Source organism: Lentinula edodes (assembly GCF_021015755.1).
Source record: "Lentinula edodes strain Le(Bin) 0899 ss11 chromosome Unknown C8R40scaffold_20, whole genome shotgun sequence".
NCBI lineage: Eukaryota > Fungi > Basidiomycota > Agaricomycetes > Agaricales > Omphalotaceae > Lentinula > Lentinula edodes.
In genome coordinates this window covers 516721-540873 of record NW_025764326.1, presented here as the reverse complement: position 1 = coordinate 540873, position 24153 = coordinate 516721, and the positions used below count along the sequence as shown (strand labels likewise).

The 24153-nt window shown below is 46.9% G+C and overlaps 10 protein-coding genes across 10 annotated transcripts; 6 read left to right on the top strand and 4 right to left on the bottom strand.

The window, feature by feature from the left end:
• Positions 1-69: 69 nt before the first annotated feature.
• On the bottom strand, positions 70-5857 carry C8R40DRAFT_1107787 (uncharacterized protein). Its single transcript, XM_046228225.1, has 4 exons — positions 5569-5857; positions 4021-5518; positions 424-3966; positions 70-372 (listed from the first exon to the last, which is right to left on the bottom strand). Exons 2-3 carry the CDS (start codon positions 5489-5491, stop codon positions 467-469), a joined length of 4971 nt encoding a protein of 1656 aa, XP_046085822.1. The 5' UTR covers positions 5492-5518; positions 5569-5857; the 3' UTR covers positions 70-372; positions 424-466.
• A 1775-nt stretch (positions 5858-7632) lies between these two features.
• C8R40DRAFT_1107776 (uncharacterized protein) lies at positions 7633-9113 on the top strand. The gene has a single exon (XM_046228224.1). The coding sequence runs from the start codon at positions 7889-7891 to the stop codon at positions 8882-8884; it is 996 nt and encodes a 331-aa protein (XP_046085821.1). The 5' UTR covers positions 7633-7888; the 3' UTR covers positions 8885-9113.
• A 58-nt stretch (positions 9114-9171) lies between these two features.
• C8R40DRAFT_301745 (uncharacterized protein) lies at positions 9172-12141 on the top strand. Its single transcript, XM_046234643.1, has 4 exons — positions 9172-9214; positions 9562-9582; positions 9634-10589; positions 10644-12141. The coding sequence occupies exons 3-4, from the start codon at positions 9639-9641 to the stop codon at positions 12033-12035; spliced, it is 2343 nt and encodes a 780-aa protein (XP_046085820.1). The 5' UTR covers positions 9172-9214; positions 9562-9582; positions 9634-9638; the 3' UTR covers positions 12036-12141.
• A 106-nt stretch (positions 12142-12247) lies between these two features.
• Positions 12248-13690, top strand: C8R40DRAFT_1107768 (Phox homologous domain-containing protein). The gene is made up of 6 exons (XM_046228223.1): positions 12248-12576; positions 12709-12775; positions 12883-12926; positions 12979-13048; positions 13107-13258; positions 13321-13690. Exons 1-6 carry the CDS (start codon positions 12505-12507, stop codon positions 13384-13386), a joined length of 471 nt encoding a protein of 156 aa, XP_046085819.1. The 5' UTR covers positions 12248-12504; the 3' UTR covers positions 13387-13690.
• Positions 13674-14591, top strand: C8R40DRAFT_1107766 (uncharacterized protein). The gene is made up of 2 exons (XM_046228222.1): positions 13674-14273; positions 14335-14591. Exons 1-2 carry the CDS (start codon positions 13688-13690, stop codon positions 14487-14489), a joined length of 741 nt encoding a protein of 246 aa, XP_046085818.1. The 5' UTR covers positions 13674-13687; the 3' UTR covers positions 14490-14591.
• C8R40DRAFT_300807 (MCM2/3/5 family-domain-containing protein) lies at positions 14472-18010 on the bottom strand. Its single transcript, XM_046234640.1, has 9 exons — positions 17585-18010; positions 17222-17528; positions 16994-17165; positions 16515-16942; positions 16327-16461; positions 15390-16271; positions 15031-15339; positions 14817-14972; positions 14472-14749 (listed from the first exon to the last, which is right to left on the bottom strand). The coding sequence occupies exons 1-9, from the start codon at positions 17668-17670 to the stop codon at positions 14636-14638; spliced, it is 2589 nt and encodes an 862-aa protein (XP_046085817.1). The 5' UTR covers positions 17671-18010; the 3' UTR covers positions 14472-14635.
• A 1-nt stretch (position 18011) lies between these two features.
• On the bottom strand, positions 18012-18858 carry C8R40DRAFT_300806 (uncharacterized protein). The gene is made up of 4 exons (XM_046234639.1): positions 18839-18858; positions 18472-18787; positions 18214-18415; positions 18012-18159 (listed from the first exon to the last, which is right to left on the bottom strand). Exons 2-4 carry the CDS (start codon positions 18599-18601, stop codon positions 18090-18092), a joined length of 402 nt encoding a protein of 133 aa, XP_046085816.1. The 5' UTR covers positions 18602-18787; positions 18839-18858; the 3' UTR covers positions 18012-18089.
• On the top strand, positions 18741-20115 carry C8R40DRAFT_1047013 (Alpha/Beta hydrolase protein; the record flags this gene model as incomplete). The annotated part of the gene is made up of 4 exons (XM_046224408.1): positions 18741-18850; positions 18899-18982; positions 19035-19507; positions 19565-20115. The coding sequence occupies 4 exons, from the start codon at positions 18741-18743 to the stop codon at positions 20113-20115; spliced, it is 1218 nt and encodes a 405-aa protein (XP_046085815.1).
• Positions 20116-20263: 148 nt separating this feature from the next.
• Positions 20264-21647, top strand: C8R40DRAFT_1171323 (Alpha/Beta hydrolase protein; the record flags this gene model as incomplete). The annotated part of the gene is made up of 3 exons (XM_046231686.1): positions 20264-20373; positions 20437-20520; positions 20576-21647. 3 exons carry the CDS (start codon positions 20264-20266, stop codon positions 21645-21647), a joined length of 1266 nt encoding a protein of 421 aa, XP_046085814.1.
• A 43-nt stretch (positions 21648-21690) lies between these two features.
• On the bottom strand, positions 21691-23557 carry C8R40DRAFT_301154 (putative formate/nitrite transporter). Its single transcript, XM_046234642.1, has 16 exons — positions 23505-23557; positions 23360-23445; positions 23178-23314; positions 23070-23112; positions 22960-23007; positions 22880-22898; positions 22804-22828; positions 22711-22739; positions 22600-22654; positions 22442-22523; positions 22350-22382; positions 22261-22287; positions 22171-22198; positions 22071-22120; positions 21981-22006; positions 21691-21933 (listed from the first exon to the last, which is right to left on the bottom strand). The coding sequence occupies exons 1-16, from the start codon at positions 23524-23526 to the stop codon at positions 21735-21737; spliced, it is 909 nt and encodes a 302-aa protein (XP_046085813.1). The 5' UTR covers positions 23527-23557; the 3' UTR covers positions 21691-21734.
• Between the last annotated feature and the right edge of the window lie 596 nt (positions 23558-24153).

The window sequence follows — 24153 nt, the reverse complement described above, 5'->3', positions numbered from 1 at the left end:
AATGGAGTGTATATATAGACATACGTGAAAAACTTTCTCACGGTCATTCATTCCAGCAACTCGAAAAAAAAATAAAGCAACGAGTTTAGATTTCAGTGGCAATTTACAGAACGTTTAGATGAGCTGATTAGATACATTGATATTGAGTATTGCGATAGATAACCGGTCAAAGAGCGAAGTTCCGTGGACCATAGTTAGCCGAACAACCAAGCGAGGTGGAATAGATATTATAGTTAGGGATTGTTGAGCATCACAAAAAGGATGGAAGGAAAACAATGTGAAAGTCCAAGCATACAACGTACGGTACGAGTGACTGAAATTGCATTGAAAGCAAGACATAGTGTAAAATAAAGAAGTACAGCTTAGGAAACCCTGCTGAGTAGTCAAGAGTGTGAAGAACGATGAAATTGAAAAGAAGCTTACATGAAAGAGGACACCCAACACAGCGAAGGGTGCAACTGTGAGGCTATGAGAAAGAGCCTGATACATGCTCTGGTGCACCCACTTGCAGATACGATAGCACTAGAGTTATAGAGCTGTTCTGAAGACAGTGAATCTCCAAGTCACGACCAGTCCAAACAGGCGTGACGGGCTGCGCATTGTTTGGCAAGGGAGACTCATGACCATCAAAAAATCCTCTGTTGAGGTCCCCATTGGCATTGCTAATGTCAAGCTCATTCTTTCCAGCTTTGGTATGGAGATACACTTGGCTGCGAGATTTGGATCGAACGTGGGAGGGGCCCAGACGAAGACCACGAACGCCGGAAGGAGAGGGGGACTGCAATACACTGTCATCGAACTCAGAAGAGTTGGTACCTCGAAGAGCATTCTTTCCGATTAAAGCTTCCTGCAAAATTTTGAATGCAACAAGTTCAGCAGCGCGGTAGAAGCGGGATGAAGGCGAGGATGAAGAAGACATGGAAGTGACAGAGGATGTTGTCGTTTCGCCAACATGCTTCTTCAACGAGACGGTCCATTGGTGCCGAATTAAAGGATCATCAACACTGAACATGTACCTCCGCTTTGCACCGCAGTGATTGAAGAAGGCAACCTGGAAAGTATTGCGCATGAATGCACGCTCAATATTGACATTATGGCCTAGGGGAAGACCAGAGTACTTCAATGCGTTGGGTCCGGAACGACAAATTATGACTGTTTTAGATCCCAAAGAATTACCCGTCACACGAAAAGAAGCCTCTGAGGACCGGCTAAACGTTAGAACAGATGGCTCGAAGGTAAGGCCTTGTCCAAATAGGTGGATTGACAATTGAGGATCGGTTTGCGGTATGCGGATAATGATGGGGTCGGACTGAACTTTGTAGGTGATGCGGGTTGGAAGAGGCCGTTTGATGGTGATGAGTATATCAGCATTGTCACCGGGAGCTTTTGCTTGTGAAAGTCGTTCTTCCCAGATAGATTGATAGATATTCTCAAGCAGCGAATCAGCTACCAGAGAGCGGGGATCATACCTCCTAAATGCATTGACAAAGTCATTGGAGGATATATTCTGTCGAGGAAATCCACCAAGGCCAGCTGTGTCAGAGATGCCTCCGTGTAGAAGGTCGTTCAGCTGGATGATAGCACGAACCAGGCGAATAGCAAGATCCTTGTCATAATCGACGAACCTTGCATTGGCCTCGTACCATCGACTGGCGAATGCATCCAACAAGTACTCGAGGGCACTGTGATGATTGACTGGATGGGAGGGAACATGCAATGACATCAAAAATGCACGGAGCGCCATATTTACTTGGGATGAGACAAACCCGAAACTGTCGACGTAACTCTTCAAAACTACTTTGGACGTCCTCTGGGAAAGATATCTCCCAAGGGTCGCCCGATCCAGCTCTGTCGTACGAAAAAGCAACTGACCTAGAAAGACTGGATCATCTGATAAACCAGACTTTGCGAAGAACGTGGAGATCGCATGATCGGGGTCTTTGCTGAATTGGTGAACGAAAGACCGAAGAAGAGGATTGCGATTTGGCAAACCAAAGGTAGAATTCCTGTTCACTGGATCAGCGCGATCAGCGCTGAAGCGCAGGTTCTGCAATGATACAACGCTCTTCACGGTGAACTTTCTTTCCGGAGTGGGAAGGTCCATACCCTCATTTTCGCCCTCTGCGACTGGCTTTGCTATGACAAGGATATCGCTGAAGAGAAAAAGGAAACGATCCTTAACAGTGTTTGCGTTGACAACTTGTAACACCGGAGAAGAGAGGATCAATTTCCGGGGAGGGCTTTCTAGAACGGAGGCCCACATGGGGCTGCGGGGTCCTCTAGCTAGATTTTCCTCTAACCGTTCAAGGACTATGGAACCTTGAGCTCCGGGTGGGGCAGCAACGGAATAGTTGGAAGAAAGACTCGATGAAGACGTGGACGTGGATGGTGCAGGATAATCGCTGAGGGACGATGAAGGATCAGGAGTGGTGGACGAGAGAGGATCAGGGGGAGATGGGAGCGCAGAGGATTGCGCAGAGGAAGATAGTTTGGGGCGTTCAACATTGGACGTAGGAGAGGTGATAGTTCGCTGGGCTTTAGGTGTCTTCTCAACGTCGTGTTCGCTAGTACCAACAGGAGATGCCCTGGGTGGAGTAGCAGCAGGTACCTGCTCTCCAGATAGACTACGCTCACTTGACACAGGAGGAGGTCGGTCGGCCAGTGTGCCAGTCTCAGTGGAAGTACTATTTAGATCTTCCCAATCTGATACCAGCTCTGTATCCTTCCGTATCCGTAAAAGATCCGAGAGTGAAGGCTTCTTGAAACCTTGTTGACCATTTCGATATTCGCCATTGGGAGAAGTAGGTAACGAAGCAGAGGATACCTGTGAAGGGGAAGAAAATATCTTCTTGTTTTTACTCATCCACTGCTTCACTGCCGGAAGAGTCATAGGAAGTTTGATCGAATTGGTGTTAGTTGGCGTCGAAGAGGCAGGAGTGATATCAAAGTACTCGGGAAAAGTAGAGGAAGAAGAGGCATCAGATGATAACGGAGGTGACAGCAAGTACTTTGCGATGTTCGATTCGGACGTCTGCTGCATCAATGTGCGGTCCTTGCTCTGGTCAAACTGGGTACTAGACCCAGCAGGGCCAGGATACGACGGAGATGTCGGATCTTCATAAGCATGGAATTGCGCATTGATATCTGGTGTCGACGCGGATGGAGTCAAACCTTTCACGCGATTCCGTTCTTCCTCCAACTTGTGAATACCTGGAAATGGGAAAAGTTTGGCGTTCTGGTACCGCGCATAGGTATCAGATGTAGGCGGCGGAACTGGAGAGACACGAGAAATTGACTGAGGCGCTAATGATAGGGCGGAAGTTGATGGGGACAGCACAGGCGCCTGAGATTGCTGAGAAGCAAATCCGCCGTTAGGATCACCTCTCGGGCTGTTGATACTCGCACCACTCTCCCGGCTGATGCTTGAATCGGTATGGTCACGTCTTTCTCGAGTCACAATACTGTTACTCCGAGATCTTCTCCCAGTAACAGAATTAGAACGCGTAAAGGTACTTTTTACTTTCTCCCAGGCACTCGTTGACGTTGAATCCCCACTCCGCTTGGATGAATTATCATTGACGATAGGTCGATCATCCAGATCGCCAAACTCTGCACTCATAGGAGAGAGCTCACCTTGTAATCTAGGGGATGGACGGTTGTGATATTGCGGCGACAAGGATCCGTCACTCTCGCGCGGCATAGAAGCGGGCGAGAGAGCGGCAACAGATGACGGTGAATGGGGAGCATACAAAGGCGTGACATCCGGTATTGAGTCAGATTCGATGAGTACATTTTGTGAATCAGAAGAGACCCGCGGAGATATATCCTCGTAAACTTCCTCGTTGGAAGATCTAGAATGAGTCGAAGGAGGTCGTTCATCGTAAGGAGCCTCATCTTCATCCGGGTAATCGCCGTCGTCCTCATCGTCGTCGTCATTATCGTATATTGGTCTTCGTATCTCGGGTACTGGACCATAACAATTAAGTGCGGTACTCCTTGATATGGAAAAAAAAGACACACCAGGTGAAGCTATCCAGCTGATTTCACGCTCGATGGCGTCGAATGCGTATAAATCCTTGGATGTGTCTGTGTTATAGACGATCTCCTCTTCGTCGTCATCTTGAGAAGTTTTTTCCTTTAAGGGTCTGCTGAACGGACTAGTTGGAAATATATCATCCCTGTGATTCAAGTACACCGGAACACCAACACCAGACGTTGTGGGGTAGTCGTTCAACTCCGGAGTATTAGGCATTCGACTGATAAACGGAGTTGGCGGTGAAGGAAGCTTCCGTGTAGGGGAAGATGGAAGCCTGCGCGAAAGAGCAGAAATTTCCTCATCCTCTTCCTCAACGACGACACTCCTGCGGCGCGATTCGTTGAAGATGAGCGGAGGCTGAGGAGACTCTGCCTTAGAGAGCGCAGGACTGAGAGCTCGAGGACTAGGTAGCTGATTCGGAGTAACAGAACGAGCTCTGAAAAGATCCAGGGGAGTCGGAGGTAAAGGAGTTGGTGGAACGATAGGAGTATTTGGAGAAGTCGAAGCGAATTCAGAGTCAGAAATTCCCGTGTTGGCACCTGATGAGCCTCTCCGAGATCTTCGCCGTCTTCTCTTGGGATTGGGTGACGGCGAAGGTGCCTGGATTTCGTCATTCCCACTACCATCAGTATCCTTGGCCACCCGGGACCTACTCCCCAGAGTGTCCATCAGCAATTTTCGCGCAGCATTACGCTCGCCACCAGAAACTGTATTGGTGCGCTTGAATTTCCCCGGGCTAAGAGCTGGTGAAGGCGACAGTGACGGTTCGTAACTTTCTGTACCATTAGTCAGTTTGTGCATAGCTAACATTCTCCCAGCGCTGTTTGAGCGAAATAAACCTTTTTGCAAGGCTTCCAAGGACGGCAGAGGGGTGGGAGGCGAAGTACCGGGATACTGGAATTGGGACGGATCCTGTGATGTAGGAGTAGGAGACCGAAGTAGCAGGGAGCGCTGAAATTGAGAAGGGACCGGAGAAATGAGCTGAGGGACAACTGGAAGGGTGATGGTAGGTGATGCAGTAAAGGCTTCATCTTGGGAAGAGTCTCCAGTAATAAGAGGACTAGGCGTCGGAGCACGAGCTTTTCCTTTCATGTCCCTAGAGCCTCTAGAGCGTGACCTGGATCTTGACCGACGTTTGGTCCGTGTGGCGGGCGTTGGGACTGGGGCGCCTTCAACCAGGGTTTCGGGTCCCACTTCGTTCTCCGACTCTGTCCCTGCCCGAGCTTCTGATTGTTCTTCATGTTGCTGCTCTTTCTGCTGTGGTGGCGGTGTGTCCGTATCTGGCTGCTGCTCCTCCCCCACAGGACCTTTTTCTCCTTCACTTACGGCTTCGTTGTGCATTGGAGGCCGTCTGCCATCTTTCAATCTCGGCAACGATGCGGCGCGTTTTAACTTCGCAACTGCAAGCATTCGCTGCTCGCGCTGATCAGAGGCCGAAGCTGGCTCATGATCCATAGACACAAGCTGAAGCTACGAGAAACTCTAGAAGATTCGGTTAAACTGTGGATTTTGAATAACTTGTTTGAACTTACTTGGTGTGAGTGCTCTGATCACCAGGAATCTTGAGTTGTACGTGAATATTGACGATATGACTTTTTTCCTGTGTTGAAGGGAAAAGAAGGAGAGTTCTGTGTCAAGCGCAAACTTAAACACTGTGGGGAAGAACACGTTTTGGCACCTCCAAAATCCATCCATTATCCGTAGATTTTTACCAAAAATTGACTGATTTTGGGATGTCGAAAAGTTTGTATATTTCTCATATAGCTGGCTATAGAATATGAAGTTCATATTGTGCAGTTATTCTGAATTATCTACCAATAATATTGAGGATATAATAATGACTTTGTGCCTCACAATTTGTTAATATTTTTGGCTGCTCGAAATTTGAAATAATTGTAACATAACCTACCAGTGAACATGAGGAACATAGTCCGAGCTTATTTGAAACAATCATACAATATTCTCCCATAGATAATTTAAAATTTTTGCGAGATATTCACTTAACAAAAAACATGAGGTTTTTCAAAATAACCTCGCCGAGGTTATGCATACCCGATGTTGGGACATCGAGACGTCAAGACGTCGTTGATATCGGGACATCGAGACACTGGAATGTCGTTGATATTGAGACATCCAAACATAGAAATGTCGCTGGTGTCGGGATATTGAGATGCGTGACATTCAGGAAATTCGGGACATGTTGGAACATGCCAGTTTTCACCTAGTATTAGGTTAGTATTGACCACCACGACCTATGTAGGAATGACATAACTTCTGGCCCCATCCATAAATACACAGAAGGCCCTGAGGAAGGCTTTTCTTATCATTTCACAGAACATAGTGGCTGCCTGTGGCTGCACTGGCACATCCTGAATGTCCTGGATGTCACGCGTCTTGATATCCCGACCACCAGTGACGTTTCTATGTTTGGACGTCTCGACATCGACGACGTTCCGGTGTCTCAATGTCCCGATATCAACGACGTCTTGACGTCTCGATGTCCCAACATCGGGTATGCATAACCTCGGCGAGGTTATTTTGAAAAACCTCATGTTTTTTGTTAAGTGAATATCTCGCAAAAATTTTAAATTATCTATGGGAGAATATTGTATGATTGTTTCAAATAAGCTCGGACTATGTTCCTCATGTTCACTGGTAGGTTATGTTACAATTATTTCAAATTTCGAGCAGCCAAAAATATTAACAAATTGTGAGGCACAAAGTCATTATTATATCCTCAATATTATTGGTAGATAATTCAGAATAACTGCACAATATGAACTTCATATTCTATATCCAGCTATATGAGAAATATACAAACTTTTCGACATCCCAAAATCAGTCAATTTTTGGTAAAAATCTACGGATAATGGATGGATTTTGGAGGTGCCAAAACGTGTTCTTCCCCACAGTGAAAGCGACGGAATTGTCAAGAAGTGAAAACCGTCGGGCACGTGGCTGTGTTATTAAATACCTCCGCGCAGGCGACTTTTCAGAGTATAAAGGTGCCTTTGTCCCAGCTTTGTCCTGTTCAATAATTGCTCGAGTTCAACTACCAATTTAGCTCACATCCGCGAAGATGTCACAAATTCCGTATCGATCTATCCTGCTCACAATTTACGAAGCGTTTCTGTTATCTTGAGTCTTGACTAATCGACCCACTATTGACCCACTCGAGAGGCATGCATATGTATGAGGATTCAAGCTTCAAGAAGCCCCATGCGAGACTATCTTTGACTGTTCTGTTCACACCAGCACCGTTGCAAGTTGTTGCAAGTAGTAGGCTTTTGCAGGTGAAAAACTTTACACTTTTGCACTTTGCCTCATGGTTACCACCGTACCAAATTGTACCTCTGTTTATCAAGTTCGAGTGCTCCCATAAATCTGACGCGCGTGTCCTCATCCCCACTGCTACACATCCCCATTTGTACTATTTATATTATCGGATAGAGCCTGATACTTCACAGTAGATTTTCTCTGATCCAGATGTTTGAATAGCAATTGAACTGAGCGTCGTGTTCACGAACGTGAAATACCCGCATACATAGGCCTGCACCGAGTATGAGTGCCAATCGTCAATCGTCAACCGGATAAAGGCAAGTCTCTCGATTATTCACTCGTAGAAGGTACACAAACACAACGAGGCTTCAGAACGGTTTAGAAATGGGTTCTACAGGTGTTTTAACATGCCACTGCAACGTGGTGAATATCATACATTACCGGACGCTGCTCTCAGTCTACACTTGACCATCAACAGCCACTGCCTCTCAGGGATTCACAGTTCCCAAATAACTTACATAGAGATTTACTAGGCTATTTCTTCCTCCACTTTATCATTTTTTCCTGGTGGCGATGAAGGAACTCCGTTCTGACTATCCCGCGTCCCTTCATTCAGGTTCTCGAAGAGCAAGACCCCTCTTCCGAACTCAGGACTCTGAGCAGCCAGTGTCTAGTACAGACCCACCAGTTTTGCCGAAGCATCGTTCTGCCTCCCAGCCTCCTCCGCGAAAACCCACGGCGACATCGGGCCCGTGGCAGCATATGGCGAACACCTACGCTTGGGTTGTTGAACAAGAATTCGTCCAAGTCGATCGAAAGAACCGGACAACAGAACAATGGATTTTTGAACAAAAAATTCGCTCTCCGGACGTCGGCACACAGGAACGACGTAATATTGAAGAACGTGTCCGAAGGAGGATGTGGGAGGAGGCAATGAATGAGTATGAAATCGAGGCTGAGAGATGGATGAGGCATGAAGAAGAGATGAGGCGGAGAAGAGTCGCTGCCGAACGAGAGAGAGAAAGACAGAGAGCTAAAGCTAAAACGGGATCGAACTTACAAGATGAATTACGGCGTTTTGAGTTTGAAGCGCGTATGCGAGACAAGCAGGAACGCGACCGTGAAGCGGAAAAACACAGAGAAGACCGATACAGAGCTCGGCAGGCAGCTAGAGAACGCGAGCGTGAGCACAGGGAGCGGGTTAGGGCTGAGAGAGAAAAGTCGATAGTCAATGTATGGGAGAAGTACGAGAAGCAATGGGTCTCTTTGATCTCTACATCCTCGGAGCCCATCAAATTTTCCGATATTCCCTGGCCAGTGCAGCATACAGTGACATCACCCGAGGATCTCACGCCGACAGGAATATCCGCTTTTCTTCTGTCTGCACTTCATTCGCAGAACCAGTCCCGAAAAGAAAGGATACGGAACGCACAATTGAGGTGGCACCCGGACCGATTTCAGCGGGTGATGCGACGAGTGCGAGAAGAAGATAAGGGTTCAGTGGCAGAGGGAGTAGGAATTGTAGCAAGATGCTTGAACGACATGATGACTAGAGAGAAAAGAGCATAAAGACTAGGTATCGATTATAGTCATCCCAGTACCCTGCAAGCTGGTCTTGTAATACGTATCTCTTGTGCCATAACTTAAACCATAAGTAAAAATGTATATTATGATCACCTGTAAGAGAACGGTTCCATATTTTTGCAGTCGGTTGACATTGTTGGACTGGAAGAACTGGAAGTGCGAAAGGAGTCTCGGCGCCTAATATGTCACACACACAGTGACAGGGGCGGGCCTGTGCGGGCCCTCATGGTAATCAATGTGACGCCAGCGACGAAGGCAACGGTTCGTTTTTTCCAGTTGCCACTTGTTTTACACTAGTGCTCGTCGTCGATTTGTGTGAGTATCAAGCTCCATATAAATTTCTGCTCTGTTTCCTTTTCTTCGAGACTTCGAAAAGCGGCGTATATTAATGATTGATGATGCCAAAGAGAAAAAAAGTTGATGATGGGCGGAGGATGTTGATCGTATCAAAGGATCAAAAGAAAAGAGACTCTGCTTACTCCTTTATGTCTGCTCTGTCGCGCATTCGGTCTTTAAGCTGCGAGCTGACTGGCGGATGGACCATGGACTCGCTGCTTATCTGGCACTCGGGAGATACCGGGTGACTAGGGTTGACAACGCGTTGACAAGGGCACAAACTGGGCACAAAAGAATTATTACTAACGTGTTCTTTTTTTCAGCAGGCTGAGCTGCTACAGGACCTGGTGAGTTATTTAAGAATCTTTTCTTCAAAATTTGGTTGATAGTTTGTTCAGCGATAATGGCCCTCATAAAAGATTCATCTGAGCGTGAATCCAGACCGCCGTCAGGACAATCCAACAAAACTGGCTCTCGACGTCCTTCTCCAGCCAGAGGGGTTACTCCGCCGTTGAACGCAACGGAGACTCTCGCATCTTTGAGGGGAAATGAGGCCAGCGCTCAGCAAAAAGATGCCGAAGTAGGCAGCCGGACTAAGTCCAAAACTCCGCCAGGACCTCAGCCAACATACCAACAGCACTATTATCCTTACCCCCCGCCCCCTCCTCCGCCACATATGTATTCTGTCTCTCCTTATGAAAGCAGTTGGGGTCGAATGATGCCTCCACCACTACCACCTGCTTCCGGAGACCGTGGCAGAGATCCTCGAGGCTCAGAATCACCTGTGGCCGGAGGCTCGCCTGGCTATCCACAGTCGGGCATGCCTGGATACCCTCATCCTCATCACCACCATCATCATCATCAAGGTCACCATCCCCATCCTCATGATCCTTATCCTCCTCTTCCGCATCATTATGCCCACTCGGCTTACCCGTATGGCAATCCAAATGGCCCACACATGCCTGTATACCCAGTACAGACCAGTTACACTTACAATCCTGCTGGTGTTACTGCCTACGGCTCTCACCCTCCTCCTTATAGTGGCCCTGGGGGGCATGGGACTGTAGGAAGCAATTACAGCCATAATGGAGCAGAGCCGATGAATATGCCTCCCTCCTCCGAATCCGATAGCAATATCCACTCCATCGGCCCTGGCGCCCCTCCTTCCGTTCCTGGGAATGGATTTGCTGCAATTACTGCCACACTCACCCCTACTCCGATCCCAGAATCTGAGATCATATATACTGAAGATGCTGCGACCAAGGTGACAGATCGGATTCGAAGAAGATGCTATAATTGCTACACCAGTGATACCAGTACTTGGAGGCGAAGTAATCTTGCTGTAGGAAAAGTGGTAGGTGTACTCAGCCGTTGTTTTTCAGATATCTAATCCTTTTGATATACATAGCTATGCAACAAATGCGGTTTGTTCGAACGAACTCATTCTCGTCCTCGTCCAGAACAATTTCCTCACAAACGGACATCGTTGGGCGGAGAGGGCGAAGGAGGCAACCAGTCTCCTTCATCACCATCCTACTCACTTACTCCTGTGCCGTCTCAATCACCCTTGCACTCTCAAGATACATCATCGAGACCGGTCCTCCCTCATAGGGAGAGTATCGGTCCTACAAAGAGGAACAAGAAAGCCAAACTTGGTCATGATAAACCAGAGTCTGATTCGAAAGCTCAAAGTATCGCTCCCGTCCCTACTTCATCTTCTGGCGGCCCTCCTGGCCCAGTCTCAGCTTTACATGTTCCCTCTCAGGCCAATGGTTTAGTGTTACCTACTTCAGACACACCTTCCAATTCCCATCACTTACCTGTCGGCCTAGCCAATCTTACCCATCCTCACCCGCCTCAACATCAGCCATACTATGGAAACCAACCCAATAGCTCACCCCATCCATCTTCTTATCCGACTCATCCTAGCCATTCTTCTCACACAATGTATGCTGGTGGTGCTTTTGGTGTTCCCTTGCAATATAATGGGTACCCAAGTAGTAATGGTTTTGCCCTTCCACCTATCGGAGGGCCTGCGTTGAATGGATACGAGTACACGCAGCCCCACAACCATTCTCACCAACAGCAGCAACAACATTCTGGCCCGCCTCCGCCACAAAGAGCAAGTGCCCCTGTATCAGGTTTGCAAGGCCTGCTCAATGGCGTCGATGGCCGTGGAAGGGACAGCCGTGAATCGTCTGCTCCCGCTCCATTCCGAAAATCATCAGACGTACCCATCGACCCTTCGTTGAGCCAAAGCAATGACGGCATGAAGGAAAACGACCAGGACAATAGTCCTTCTCGCAGGAATATTGCGAAAGAATTGGACGTGTCTCCTTCAGAGAAGTCGGGCGACCTACAGGTAAAATCCAAGTCTACAACTTCAAAATCTCCTACGAAATCCTCTACCGGCACTCGCGTCCCTCGTAAATCTGGGAAACCCCATGATGAATCTCTGGATTCCCATACTCCTCGACCAAATGGCGTCGGAAAGGCTACTACTCAAAGAGACGCTTCGCCCGAATCAGCGTCAGATTATCACTCTTCGTTGTCTGATGGTAATTATCCCGGTAATGCTGATGAAGAAGAAGCAAGTGGGAGTGGAGATGACTATACTTCAGAGGGCGACGATGACGACGGAAGTGGTGATTATAAAATCAGTGGAAGCAGAGGTACGAAAGGTAGAAGGGGGAGACCTGTCCGTTCGGTTGCAAAGAGACAAACCAGGATGGGCAGCGGTGCTGTCGGGGGCAAGAGGAAGAGGAGCTTGAGGGGTTCTAGTCCCGCCGGCGACGACTGATTCAGCTTTCTTTTTTTTTCTTATCTATGGTCGCTTGCTGCTATGTCCCCGTTCTTTCTGTTATTGATGGTTTCAGTGATGTCGGTGAACATTCTTCAATGTTGTTCTTGTCGCCCACTATTATAATACTCCAACACCTCGAGTGCAAGTTACATTTGGCACACTTATCTAAATATCATACTCAATGTACGTTATGTTTGCCTATGCCTATATGTGTATATGTGTATATACATTCCTTCTTTGCTTGGGAACTAGTTCTAGTTACTGCAAAATCCTGCTTATATCTCATCATTTTGTTGTGTTCTTCGTACAGCTTTGTTATTATTCCAGCTTCGTGCCGCGATAATTGTTGCTCGTACTGAGTATTATAACAACTTCAACTTGCTTAGTCACACCCCAGGCGCTACAGCTTTACCTACGGTACAGCTTTCCATAACCTTTTCCCTCCAACAGACTGTAATTAGCAGCAATGACAGCCGTGTCCCCATTCGCACGCGCAAGCACTTTTGACGATGTGAGATTGGCTGGTAGAGAGCAAACTGTGAGTAATTGTAGCTTCGCATACCAATTGTTATCTTTCGTTCGTTTGTAACCCAGATACCACTTCTTTATGCTTCCTCTCTCGGCTGACATTTCACTAACTGGAAGCTCTCACTGCGCTCAATGATTTTAGATTGAAGAAATGTATAGTGTCCCGGAGAGTTTTCTGGAGATTGAAGTGAGGAACCCCCAGACGCATGGTGAGCTTTCTACAATTTCTTCAGCTTGTGCAGGACGCAATATCGCGGGGAGTAGCCGGCACTATTGAGATGCGTTGATTGCTCAATGACACTTCACTTATGTACAGGGTTCGGACGAAAGATGTACACAGATTATGAGATTGTGTGCAAGGTATGTTTTGAGGTCTACTGCGCGCTCATTCCTATCTAACGCTATCTGACAGACCAATATCCCTGCCTTCAAATTGCGTCACTCCCTTGTACGACGTCGATACTCCGATTTCGAAGCTTTCCGTATGCTCTTCAACCCTTCCTGCTACGTCAAGCTGCTGATTATCAATACCCTTCACAGGAGACATTCTTGAACGAGAATCCACCAGAGTAAATATACCTCCTCTTCCAGGGAAGGTCTTCACGAATCGATTCTCGGACGAGGTAATAGAGAGTCGGAGGGAAGGTTTGGAACGCTTTTTGAGTATTGTTGCAGGGCATCCGTTACTACAGGTGTGATTTTGCTTCGTTTCTGTGGTTTGAGGCGAATACTTACTGTATTGCATCTCTTGTAGACTGGAAGTAAAGTTTTGTGTGCATTTCTTCAAGATCCTGCTTGGGATAAATCACAATGGCTGTAAACGGTAACGAGTCGAGGTATGATAATAGGTTGGCTGGATGATTCAATGGACATGTCTTATCCTCGGATTGCACACACTAATGCATTTTCTCATTACGATGGTCATCTTGCCCTCCAAGGTTTCCTAATTCTTTATTTTTCTTTACTTGTTGTATTCATGTACCTACTTGACTTTCTGTTCAAACTTTGCGGAATGAGTGCGGCATTGAGTCTTGACTAAGGCTTACCGGCTTGATCCGATACGGCAAGACCGGTCACGTAGTAAGAACAGTAATCAAAAATTATTCCTGTCAGCTTCCTCCATGTTCTCTCTACGTAGAGCACCTTTCCGACGATGCCTACACACCCAGGCAACCCACTCTTTGCACCAAGCTAAGCCCTACAGGCTGGGCTTCACTTTGGCTGCGTCCATAACGGTAGCTTCGTACACGACATGGCGATGGACACGGGATCAGCGTATCGCGTTGGATAGCGTGACGGTTTCCGAAAGTACGTGCCCTTTGGACTTCACGTCTTTTACTCACTCTTGGACCTTGCCCCCAGATATCAAAACACCGGTTCTCGACGGCTCCTCATCGGAAACTGACCATATTTCCGCTTCTCCTTTACAAAACCCAGAGGGCTCCACGGAATCCTCGTCAAAAAGTGAAGCGGAGACAGAGGCTTCAGATAGTGCTTCACAAGGTGCTTACAACCCGGAGACTGGTGAGATCAACTGGGACTGTCCCTGTCTTGGTGGAATGGCCTATGGTCCGTGCGGGCCCGAATTTCGTGAAGCCTTCTCCTGCTTCATATACTCGGAGGAGGAACCTAAAGGTATCAATTGTGTTGAGAAATTTCAGGCGATGCAGACCTGTTTCAGAGCCCATCCTGAAGTTTATGCAGATGGTACGTTTCATGCTTATGAATTAGCTTACGAATAAATTACTGAATGATCTATCCATTTTAGAAATCATGGACGACGATGAAGATGGTAAAGCAAATCAGGGAGCAACTGAAGGAGTTACTGTTGATGCTTCTTCCCCCGAGGCAGCGTCAAGCTCTGGTACATCTCAGGTTGAAAAGTCTGACTCATCTGTATCAGCACGAAGCACCTCCACATAGACTGTCTTTGTCTTACTGTATCGGTAGTTATCTTATACTCCTAGCTCAGCCCCAACTGATAGAATATTGAATGAATCCAAACACATATTCGACTAAAATACAACAACAGCGAAAGCAAAACGTACAACATGCATGACCATACAATATCAGTCTACTCTAAACTTCTTTTCGATATTCTCATCCTTGAGCTTATAGCCATTTGCAGCAAACAATTTGGAGTGCAGGAAGGATGAGATGTCATAAATTTCGTGTTCCTTGGCCTGAAGAACAGATGCTCCTGTAGTCAGCAACTCGGTGACAAGTTTACCACGATTGAATGTTGCTTACCCGTTCCTCCAATTCTTTGGTCTTAACCTGGATCAACTCAGGCTGTTCATGTCGCTGGAGCATGTAGAACCTAGCCTTCTCCTTGACAATATTTCCGAGCAAGAATGCCAGCAATTCTTCGTGATCTTTGGATTGTGTGAGGTACTTTCTGAAACCCTAGTCAACCCATATCTGTATCAGCATCATCCTCAGCACAAATAGGAATCAAATGCACCCTCTGCAACGTCTTCTTGATACTCATCTTCTGTGCGCTCACAAAGCTGCCTACGGCGACTTCAATGGCCAAGTCGACATCATCCGCACGAACGTACTCCCGAAAAGACATTTTCGCGCTGGCCTCTGCCATACGAATCGTGCTTTCTAAATGACGCAGAGTAATTGGATATGAACCAGTAGCTTGGGATTGATGTCGGAGGTCAGCGAACAGTCTCGAGATTTTGTCCTGATCGAGCTGGTATAGCTTCGGCTTGATCTTTTCGCGCGCATACATAATGTACTTGCGGAGGATGTCCTGAGGAATAAGCTTTCCAGGAATGAGTATCTCGATTCATGAGGGATGAGTAAAAATCTTACATCCTCGTCGACCGTAGTTCCAACATCCATCTCATCCGCCTGCTTGTCGAAGGAAGGATGACTTCTCAAATGACTTCCGACTACGAACCGCGCCAACAGCTCGTCCATTACCGGGTCAACCGTATCCTTTACCACACACAACACGTCGAAACGTGAAAGAATGGGCTCGGTCAGTTCGACATTCTGTTGGAATGGTATCGTCGGGTTGTACCTTCCCCGAACCGGGTTAGCTGCCGCTATTATGGCACAACGAGCTTGTAGTGTCGTAACGATACCTGCTTTTGAGATGGAGATAGACTGCTGCTCCATCGCTTCGTGAATAGATGTCCGATCCGCGTCGTTCATCTTGTCAAACTCGTCTATAAGGCATGTACCTTTATCCGCAAGCACTAGTGCGCCTCCCTCTAAAGTCCACTCGCGTGTGACCGGGTCTTTGCGCACACTCGCGGTCAAACCAACCGCAGAAGCACCTTGACCAGTAGTGAAGACCGATCGATGGGCAGTCTTTTCGACGTACTTGAGGATTTGTGATTTGGCTGTACCAGGATCACCCAATAGGAGAACATTGATGTCACCACGAATGTGATGCTTGTCGTTGATGTTTTTGGAGACACCACCAAAAAGTGACAAAGCAATGGCGGTCTTGATATCCTCGTGGCCGTAGATAGAAGGAGCGATGGATTTGATTATACGCTTTCGAATTCGTTCGTCCCGAGAGAGGGCGCGCATCTCTTTTTCGTCTTCCTCAGTGAGACGGAAAGCAGCAAAAAGGTCTTCCTTCTTATTGACATGATTGGCTTCTATAATGGTCGAAAATACTGGAAAACCGTTCTTGGCGTTAAGAGACGCGTCAAAATTATTTCTGTAAACACCGGTGATTTCCTAAGGAACGGACGTCAACATGTGGGTTAGGAGGAAGGACGCTTGGACAACGTACGACTTCCTCGCCTGGCTTTGCGCTGTCTACCAGATCCCAGAGGACAATAACCTCACGGTGACGAGGTAGACGACCAGCAGGAACAGATCCCGGAGACTCTTGCAACGTCATCCTTTGATAATTTCGATAGACAGTCTAAAAAATATGTGATCAGGGTATTAGCTTTGTCCAATTATAGGGATACGTACTTGTTCTGAATTGACAGGAAAAGGTCCTTTGCTCTCGCAATTTGCGCAATAGCTCACTTTGACTTCCTTGGTAGCATCTTGATAAAATGGACCGAGAACGGCACCACATTTTTTGCAGTCAAATTTCACGTATTTGAGTTGAGGGAAAACGCTACTACGACGCGTAACGACGCCACTGACACGGACTAGGTTGTTGAGATTAGAACGCCGCAAGTCTCGTAATGACGACGCGAAAGGCAAGTCGCATATTCGGACGTGTACTTCGGAGTGGATACGTTCATAAGCAGGGTAGTACACAAGGATGGCTGTGAGGGCAACTTCGTCAAATATGGCAAGCATGGCAGTGGGCGCATTGGTGAGAAAATAAGCTAGGATAGGTTTTGAATAAGCTAGGTGGCTGTAAGAGACTTCAAGAGATTCGGAGTTATCTGAAGGAAATGATAAATATCAATTTGAAGGCAATTAGGGAGATAACGCACTTTCTCCCAAATTCCGAATTCTTTGTCCGTATACAGACGCGCCTTGTTCGTCGACGTAAGTCATTAGAAATTGGCGAAAATGCTTGACAATTGAACGCCTGACACGTGGGTTGGCGATCCACTCAACAATGGATTTGGCCTTGATGTCACTGAGTTGCTCGAGAGGTATTTCCTGCGTATAATACAACGATAAACCGATTCCAAAAAGAGGAAAAACAAATGACTCACATCCTCTAGTCCATCCATATCATCCATGTCTCTTCTTTCATCGTATTGTCTCCTGGTTCTTCGCTTCATTCGCAAGAGCTCATCATCATCATCATCATCCATATCGTCGTCGTCGTCGTCCAGAAATGCGGGAGCACGCGACCGCTGAGCAGCTCGAGCACCCTTGCCACCTCGCGCAGCACGGTCGCGTCTGTCCATTTTTTTCTCTACTAAGCGACGCGCTGCGGCCGAGAGTTCTTCGACGTCCTCGTCATCGTCAAGGCCAGTTGCATCGTATCGATCGAGAAGCTCATTGGTGCCATAATCTCTGAGAACGAGAATTAGTGTTGCGCAAGAGAAAGACGCGACAAAATCCAAACGCACTCTTGCATATTGTCACCATACAGATCCTCACCGTCATCGTTGTCTTCACCATCGTCAAGGTCGGGGACAGCATCTCTTTCGTCCATGCTATCATCAGTGTCATCAAAGGCGACTGGAGATGAGGGTGGCAATGATGACTCTGAGTCTCGACGACGAAGAGGAGTACGAGGAGCTGCGATTGGTGATGAGCCCCCGGGTGAAGACGACCTTTGCCTTTTTGTAGCACGTCGAGGAGTAGACTGCGAAAGATAAGATTAGTAGAAGCTGACGCGAGCTTTGAGGACCATACCATTGCAGGTTGTGGTACAAGTCGCGTCGCAAAACAATAATAGCTGGGCTACCGTAAGCCATCGGAGTTTGAAAACGCGACAAGAGACCAACGCGTCGGTACTTCTAGTTGAACAAACAGATGAATTATCTACAGTACTTATGAAGTACAAAGCAGATGTATATTATGATTACTATATATATATCTATGTTGAAAATCGAGAGAGATGTATATTGCTCAAACGACAGTAGTAGAATCCTTTGTATCCTTTTCCATCATAACTTTAGGAAAGTCTTTTGGTGGTTCTCTGTTTTCAAACAGGGACTGAATAATACTATCAACACAAGTGAAAGAAACTCACACTCGTATTTCCCAAACATCTTCACTGCTCTTCCCCAAGCGTCTTTGAGCCCACCACTCAGCTCGTCTGTGAATCCAAACATCCCGTCTTTCTTCCGGCTCCATCCGCGTCAGACCGAGGCAAAATTTGAAGTCTTCCAGCTTTTGACTGCAATGAGTCCTTTCTCCATATCTATAAAATGATTTTATCTGTGATCGAATAGCTGTAAAAAGGCGATATGAGTGTTATCGGAATTTCGGTAAATCAAGCAAGACGCGCCGTTGCAGGAAAGATACGTGTCGAAAAGATTGATACATGTTGGTGTTTCTTCTGGCGTAGGATGTACGAGGCGAAGATAGGCTTCTTCTTGTTTGACGACCTTTTCAAAATCGGCATTTGACTGGGACATGGCAAATTTCAAGACAGAAGCTGCGCTGGTGCCTGGGTGGGAAAGCAACCGAGGCGGCTGTCAGCTGCTCTTTGCATTCGCCGACGGATCGACAATACCCGAGTGTATATAAAGTACCCCTCATGGACGACAACATTTCATGGTCTCGCTACTCCACTACCAGCCTTTCAAAGGTCTATATCTGACCTACGAGCTCTTCAGCACGGTTTTTCTCCGAGTTCCAGCATGGATTCTTACTGCAATTCCCAAGTAAGTAGTATCTATTCTGTGTTCGAACAGTTCCAAACCTTCTGTCAGGTCATGGCGTCCTAGAGCTCGATGGACTATAGGAAGATCTGTCAAGCTCAAGCTGACGCGACATATGGTAGCAATCACGAAAAGGTCCATCTCCAGTAAAAGTCTATCTGACCTCGTACCGACGGTTTTTCTGCAGAGTTGGACCTTTGAGGCAAAGACCAAATCATCTAGCTATCACCTCCGGTTTGGATGTCAACGGCGTCTGGATTCCTCCTATCCCAGAATTGATCAAAGACGAGCTGGAGCTTTGGGCCAATGTATCCCATGTCTCTTCCATTCAAATTCCAGGCTACTGGCAACACAAGAAAGGATCTACAATTGACGTCGCAGCTCCTCCTATGCCCGGAGAAAAAGTTGTTTACGCTCTTCACGGAGGAGGTTATACGGCCCTTTCTGCCCATCCTTCAGATCCCACTGCAGCTATCGCCCGAGGACTCCTCCAGCACGTTGACTCTGTTCATCGAGTCTTTTCTTGTGAATACCGACTTTCCTCTGGAGATGGGTTGGATGCACAGAATCCGTTCCCTGCAGCTCTATTGGATGCATTGGCAGGATATGTCTATCTCGTCAAAACTGTCGGACTTGACCCTTTGGATATAATCGTTGAAGGTCTGAAATCAAAACCATCTGCACCTATATAATCAGCCTAACTATGAATGTATGTAGGTGATAGCGCCGGAGGAAACTTGGCTCTTGCGTTGACCAGATATCTGGTCGAGCACCCAAACTCAGGCCTCCCTGCTACACCTGGCGCTCTTATTCTACTATCGGCCTGGGCCGACCTCAGTCCTCAAGTCGCTAGTCCCAACTCATCTTGGCTCGATAACGCCAAATCAGACTACATTGGCCTCGTCGACGAAGAGGGCTTGGTTCGCTCCATTCGCTCTTTCTTGGGTCCCCATGGTCTTGGCGCTGCAGACGCCAATCCCATGATTTCGCCTGCGTCACGGAACCCTGCGATGAATGTCCACTTCAAAGGTTTCCCGAGGACATTCATTGCAGCGGGAGGTGCCGAGGTCTTTTATGACATGCTTTGCTCTTTGAAGGAGAAGATGGTCAGTGACTTGGGCGAAGGTGACGGAGTTCGACCAGAGGATGGTAAAGTGCACTGGCATTGCCCCCCTGATGCTACGCATGATTGGATCGCTTTGCCGTATCATGAACCGGAGCGTAGTGACACTCTCAAAGAGATAGCTTCTTGGATCGCTGCTACTTAATCTGCGCCTGTTTATCCCAAGTTTATATGGTTGAGTCCTTCATTCCCGAACTCAGTACGTTACTTGGTGTACTGTATAGTAAATTATTCTATCTAAGAACGTAGCTTCGATGCGTCAAGCACTTATTCGGTGCTTCCTTCTGACCTTCATGGCAATCTCTCTTCGGCACCAACCTTACAAGGCTTTATACACCACATTCGAGTTTGTAGGGACCGTCCTTGTCAAAGTTCCTTTCTGGTTATTGCTGAGCATCCCAAGGTAAGATAAAAGTTCAAATTTCTCATCGTCTCTGATTTATGTTATCGTTCAATATTCCTGCAGGTCATGGCGTCCTCGCCCTTCCTGGTCCATGAAAGACTCTTTTCTGATTCAACTCCTTCGCCATCTCGTGTCGGTACGGGCCAAGTATGTGTAAAAGGTTTCATAGCGGTCAAACAAGTTAGTTGAACACGTCCTACAGAACAATGTCTAAGGCCGCATCAGGCTATCCAGCCCGCCAACTTGGAGCACTCGGAGAAGGTGTTTACTGTGTCTGGGTAACACCGATACCTAAACTAGTGGTCGGCGACCTTGCCGTCTGGTCTCGGACTGCTTCCGTGTCTTCCATCCATGTTCAAGGATACTGGTACTGCAAGAGTGTCAACACAACTATTCCTAAACGAGCGTTACCTGGAGAAAAAGTGTTGTATTCTCTCCACGGAGGCGCATATACCTATGATACTGCTCATCCTTCCGGTTTAAATGCGAAAGTAATACGACACCTATTGAATTTGGACTGTAGCATCAACTGCGCTTTCGCCATCGACTACCGTCTTTCTTCCGAATCATCAAATCCTTTTCCTGCTGCCCTCGTTGACGCTTTGGCTGGCTATTACCATCTCGTCCATACCATCGGATTCAATCCTTCAAATATCATTATAGAAGGGTCTGCTGGCGGAGGGAACCTAGCGCTAGCCCTCACTCGCTATCTCATCGACTACTACGGCCATAGTGAGGCTGCCGACCTCCCCGATGTTCCTGGATCGCTCATCCTTCTGTCTCCATGGGCTGACATTGGACTAGCACCCGTTAAGGCTCGGCTCGAACCTGCCACTATTAATAACACTAGGTCCTGGCTAGTTTCCGATTACATGTTCGGACCCCAATGTCCAATGACGAGCTATTCCCAACATGTTTTCTTAGGACCTCATGGAACAGATGTGGCTGCTATAAATGAATACATTTCACCCTCATCTCGACATCCTCTGTTAGACTTAGACTTTGAAGATTTCCCGAGGACGTTCATTTCTGCTGGTGCAGCGGAGAACCTGTTGCCACAGATCCGTTTGTTGAAGGACCGAATGGTACGGGACTTAGGACACGATGACAAAGGATCTGAGAAGAGAGGTAAAGTTACATACCACGAAGCGCCGGATGCATCACATCATTGTTTGGCCTTGCCATTCGCGATACAGAAAGACGCTCAGAGAGAACTTTTGGCTGCTATTTCTGAATGGCTTGTTGGCTCTAGACGCTACGCAGATCTCATGTGAAGGTTTACCATATCATGAATTACGAACTATCCGGAGAAATGGTGTTGATTACGCTAATTAGTTTGGTGCCCGTTCGACTACGACTAATTATTGTCGCTTGGATTTATTGTCACTATCATTAACCTGTATTTCCGTCACCCCAGCTGCAAGTTCACCGGCTGACAACTCCCCGTTTTCTGCAGCACGCATGTTCCCTGCATTGTAATCTCGCAAGTAGAAGTATGTGGCGGGCATTGCGACAAACAGTGCGCCGATGACATTGCCAAGGTAAGCTGCGATCAAAGACCTGAAATCGGTAGTAAGTCCTGTAACTTAAAACGGAGGAAAACTTACTTTCGAATATACTCCGCTGCCGTCAGCTTATAATATGGAGGGTAACAATATTTGAAAGATGTGGACCGAGAGAGAGTCAGAACCACGCACATCAGCTCCAAACATGATCCCCAGCGGAACCGAAAACATGTTTGCAACGACTAGAGGAAAATCAATCTCTAAGAACTACAAGTTGACGGAATGGACGAACCATGGTCATAACCACAAGCCACGAATACCTATCAACAGTGGCGCATGCATTCAGAATGACCTTATCGTGCTAAGCAAGACTTGAGCGTACCCAAATCGGAAGCCAGATTGCGAATATCTGTAAAGACAACATTGAATCTCCGGAAGCAATGGTTAACTTGTATGGTATAAAACACTCACCTTGGATATAGTGTCTCGAGCGCCGGCAGCTTGCTAGAAAATTGCCATTAGAACTTGTACTAACAATACATACTAAATCCATATTCACTGACCCAAACTGCGATGCATACAAGCCAGTTACATCCGATCCCTCTCAAGAATATCTGATGCCATTCGGGTTCCGAGGCCTTTTTCCTTGGAAATGAGAATACAGATGAGATGGCTCGGATATAGATATAAGCAAAAGGCGAAAGACTGCATAGTAGCTCACATGGCAAATTCGACGATGTAAGTGTTGTATGGTGCAGTAGAAACGATGCCGGAGTCTTAAGTCTGTAGTATTAAATAAAGGTACTGATCGTTCGCAATCCGTCTTGCTCACATTTGACCAGAATTGCTCCAAAGAAGAGGCTTAAAAGGGTATTTTGGAAACGGTAAATTACTTGAAAACGAAAGGAGTCAGAGGATGACTGACCTTCCCACAAGGTTCCCGAAAGTCACTGTATATACACGATAGCATCAGATAGCTACGATGTTGTGGGACCTCTTACCAATGATCCAATTCACAGGCTAGTAGAAATAACGGGGACCATATCAGATGATGCGAGGATATACTGTAGGATATTCGTACCAAGCTCCACCAGGGTACCGCTCTTTTGGCCACGGCCATTGGGAAATACTGTATAGTTCCCGTCTGGGGTGAAAGGCTGCATAAAAAATGCGAGAAAGAAAGCAGCGCACCATCATATTGCTGGTCAGTAGTTCATAACCGTTGAGCACGATCCTTATAGAATTCGGATGAGGGTAAGCTGTCTGCGTTTGAAAAGGTAGTCGTCCAAGAATGCTTACATCACCAAACCAACAGGAAAGACAAAACCTCCTAGTACCTTCGCGAGGCCGGGGTTCGAGGTTGTCAACGAAGTAGCGCCTCCTGATGTGACTTCCGATAGAAGGCCTCCGAAGCTCAACATGACGCCCGCCAGGAACTGAAGAAATTGAACATAGAAAACCTTACAGAAGAAAGGACTTACAGCTTTGGAAAAAATGACTTCATACGGGGTGTTGTGCTTTGAAACAGCATGTTCGACTATGAGCGCGGCGACGGCCGCAGGTTTCACTAAGTAGATGTTGTTCGGTGAGTACTCCTGGCAACTACACAGATGTGTAAAAACAAACAAGTAGGACTGGCGGTGTTCATATGGCTGGGGGAAGGGTGAACTGGACTAGTGATATCTACCTATCTGCTTATATACCGGAGCATTTACCTCATGGAATTTGGTCAATTCCAGTCCATACCAGTCCATACCATATTTGGATACCATCGTACTGTATATTGTGGTGCAAGCAGCTTACGCCAGACTCAGGCTCAGCATAAGTCATGTTATTTTTGTAAATGAGAAGAGCCAATCAATCTTCAACTCTGTAGAAGCGGTGTGAGTATTCTTCGAATGTATTCAAAGAGTATTCAAAGATGATAACAATTCAACTTCCGTGAGCGGTCGGATATATGGATAGGAAGAGTTAGAGAGTTTCTAATGGTGACCCTACGATCGTAACCGCTTTCTCATATTGTAAAAGATAGAGGAATGAAAACGCGGAGAACGGGCAGCAAACATAGACGCAATATTTCGTGGGGTTCGTGGGGAAATTGTGAGAACAAACCCAAGCGGCCCGGACAGACTCTTGTACTGTACAAATATAAGACCAGTCAACTCCCGAACGGTTTTGTATATATACATAGTGGCAACATTAGAACATGCAAACAGATGAATAGCAATATGTAGCAGGGAATTCAAAGAGAGAAAGGACTATTACGATAAGCAAA

Bases quoted from the DNA above. Each gene is read 5' to 3' on its own strand.
- C8R40DRAFT_1107787 (XM_046228225.1), bottom strand. From the start codon at position 5,491: ATGGATCATGAGCCAGCTTCGGCCTCTGATCAGCGCGAGCAGCGAATG. The intron at 3,967-4,020 runs GTGTGTCTTTTT...GTTATGGTCCAG, and splicing joins CAGCTGGATAGCTTCACCTG to TACCCGAGATACGAAGACCA.
- C8R40DRAFT_1107776 (XM_046228224.1), top strand. From the start codon at position 7,889: ATGAAGGAACTCCGTTCTGACTATCCCGCGTCCCTTCATTCAGGTTCT.
- C8R40DRAFT_301745 (XM_046234643.1), top strand. From the start codon at position 9,639: ATGGCCCTCATAAAAGATTCATCTGAGCGTGAATCCAGACCGCCGTCA. The intron at 10,590-10,643 runs GTAGGTGTACTC...TGATATACATAG, and splicing joins ATCTTGCTGTAGGAAAAGTG to CTATGCAACAAATGCGGTTT.
- C8R40DRAFT_1107768 (XM_046228223.1), top strand. From the start codon at position 12,505: ATGACAGCCGTGTCCCCATTCGCACGCGCAAGCACTTTTGACGATGTG. The intron at 12,927-12,978 runs GTATGTTTTGAG...GCTATCTGACAG, and splicing joins ATTATGAGATTGTGTGCAAG to ACCAATATCCCTGCCTTCAA. The intron at 13,259-13,320 runs GTGTGATTTTGC...CATCTCTTGTAG, and splicing joins CAGGGCATCCGTTACTACAG to ACTGGAAGTAAAGTTTTGTG.
- C8R40DRAFT_1107766 (XM_046228222.1), top strand. From the start codon at position 13,688: ATGTTCTCTCTACGTAGAGCACCTTTCCGACGATGCCTACACACCCAG. The intron at 14,274-14,334 runs GTACGTTTCATG...TATCCATTTTAG, and splicing joins TCCTGAAGTTTATGCAGATG to AAATCATGGACGACGATGAA.
- C8R40DRAFT_300807 (XM_046234640.1), bottom strand. From the start codon at position 17,670: ATGGACGAAAGAGATGCTGTCCCCGACCTTGACGATGGTGAAGACAAC. The intron at 16,943-16,993 runs GTGCGTTATCTC...CATTTCCTTCAG, and splicing joins AATTCGGAATTTGGGAGAAA to ATAACTCCGAATCTCTTGAA. The intron at 16,462-16,514 runs GTACGTATCCCT...CATATTTTTTAG, and splicing joins TTCCTGTCAATTCAGAACAA to ACTGTCTATCGAAATTATCA.
- C8R40DRAFT_300806 (XM_046234639.1), bottom strand. From the start codon at position 18,601: ATGTCCCAGTCAAATGCCGATTTTGAAAAGGTCGTCAAACAAGAAGAA. The intron at 18,416-18,471 runs GCGCGTCTTGCT...GCCTTTTTACAG, and splicing joins CACGTATCTTTCCTGCAACG to CTATTCGATCACAGATAAAA. The intron at 18,160-18,213 runs GTGAGTTTCTTT...GTTTGAAAACAG, and splicing joins GATGTTTGGGAAATACGAGT to AGAACCACCAAAAGACTTTC.
- C8R40DRAFT_301154 (XM_046234642.1), bottom strand. From the start codon at position 23,526: ATGAACACCGCCAGTCCTACTT. The intron at 22,007-22,070 runs GTGCGTGGTTCT...CCATATTATAAG, and splicing joins GGATCATGTTTGGAGCTGAT to CTGACGGCAGCGGAGTATAT. The intron at 21,934-21,980 runs GTAAGTTTTCCT...TACCGATTTCAG, and splicing joins GCAGCGGAGTATATTCGAAA to GTCTTTGATCGCAGCTTACC.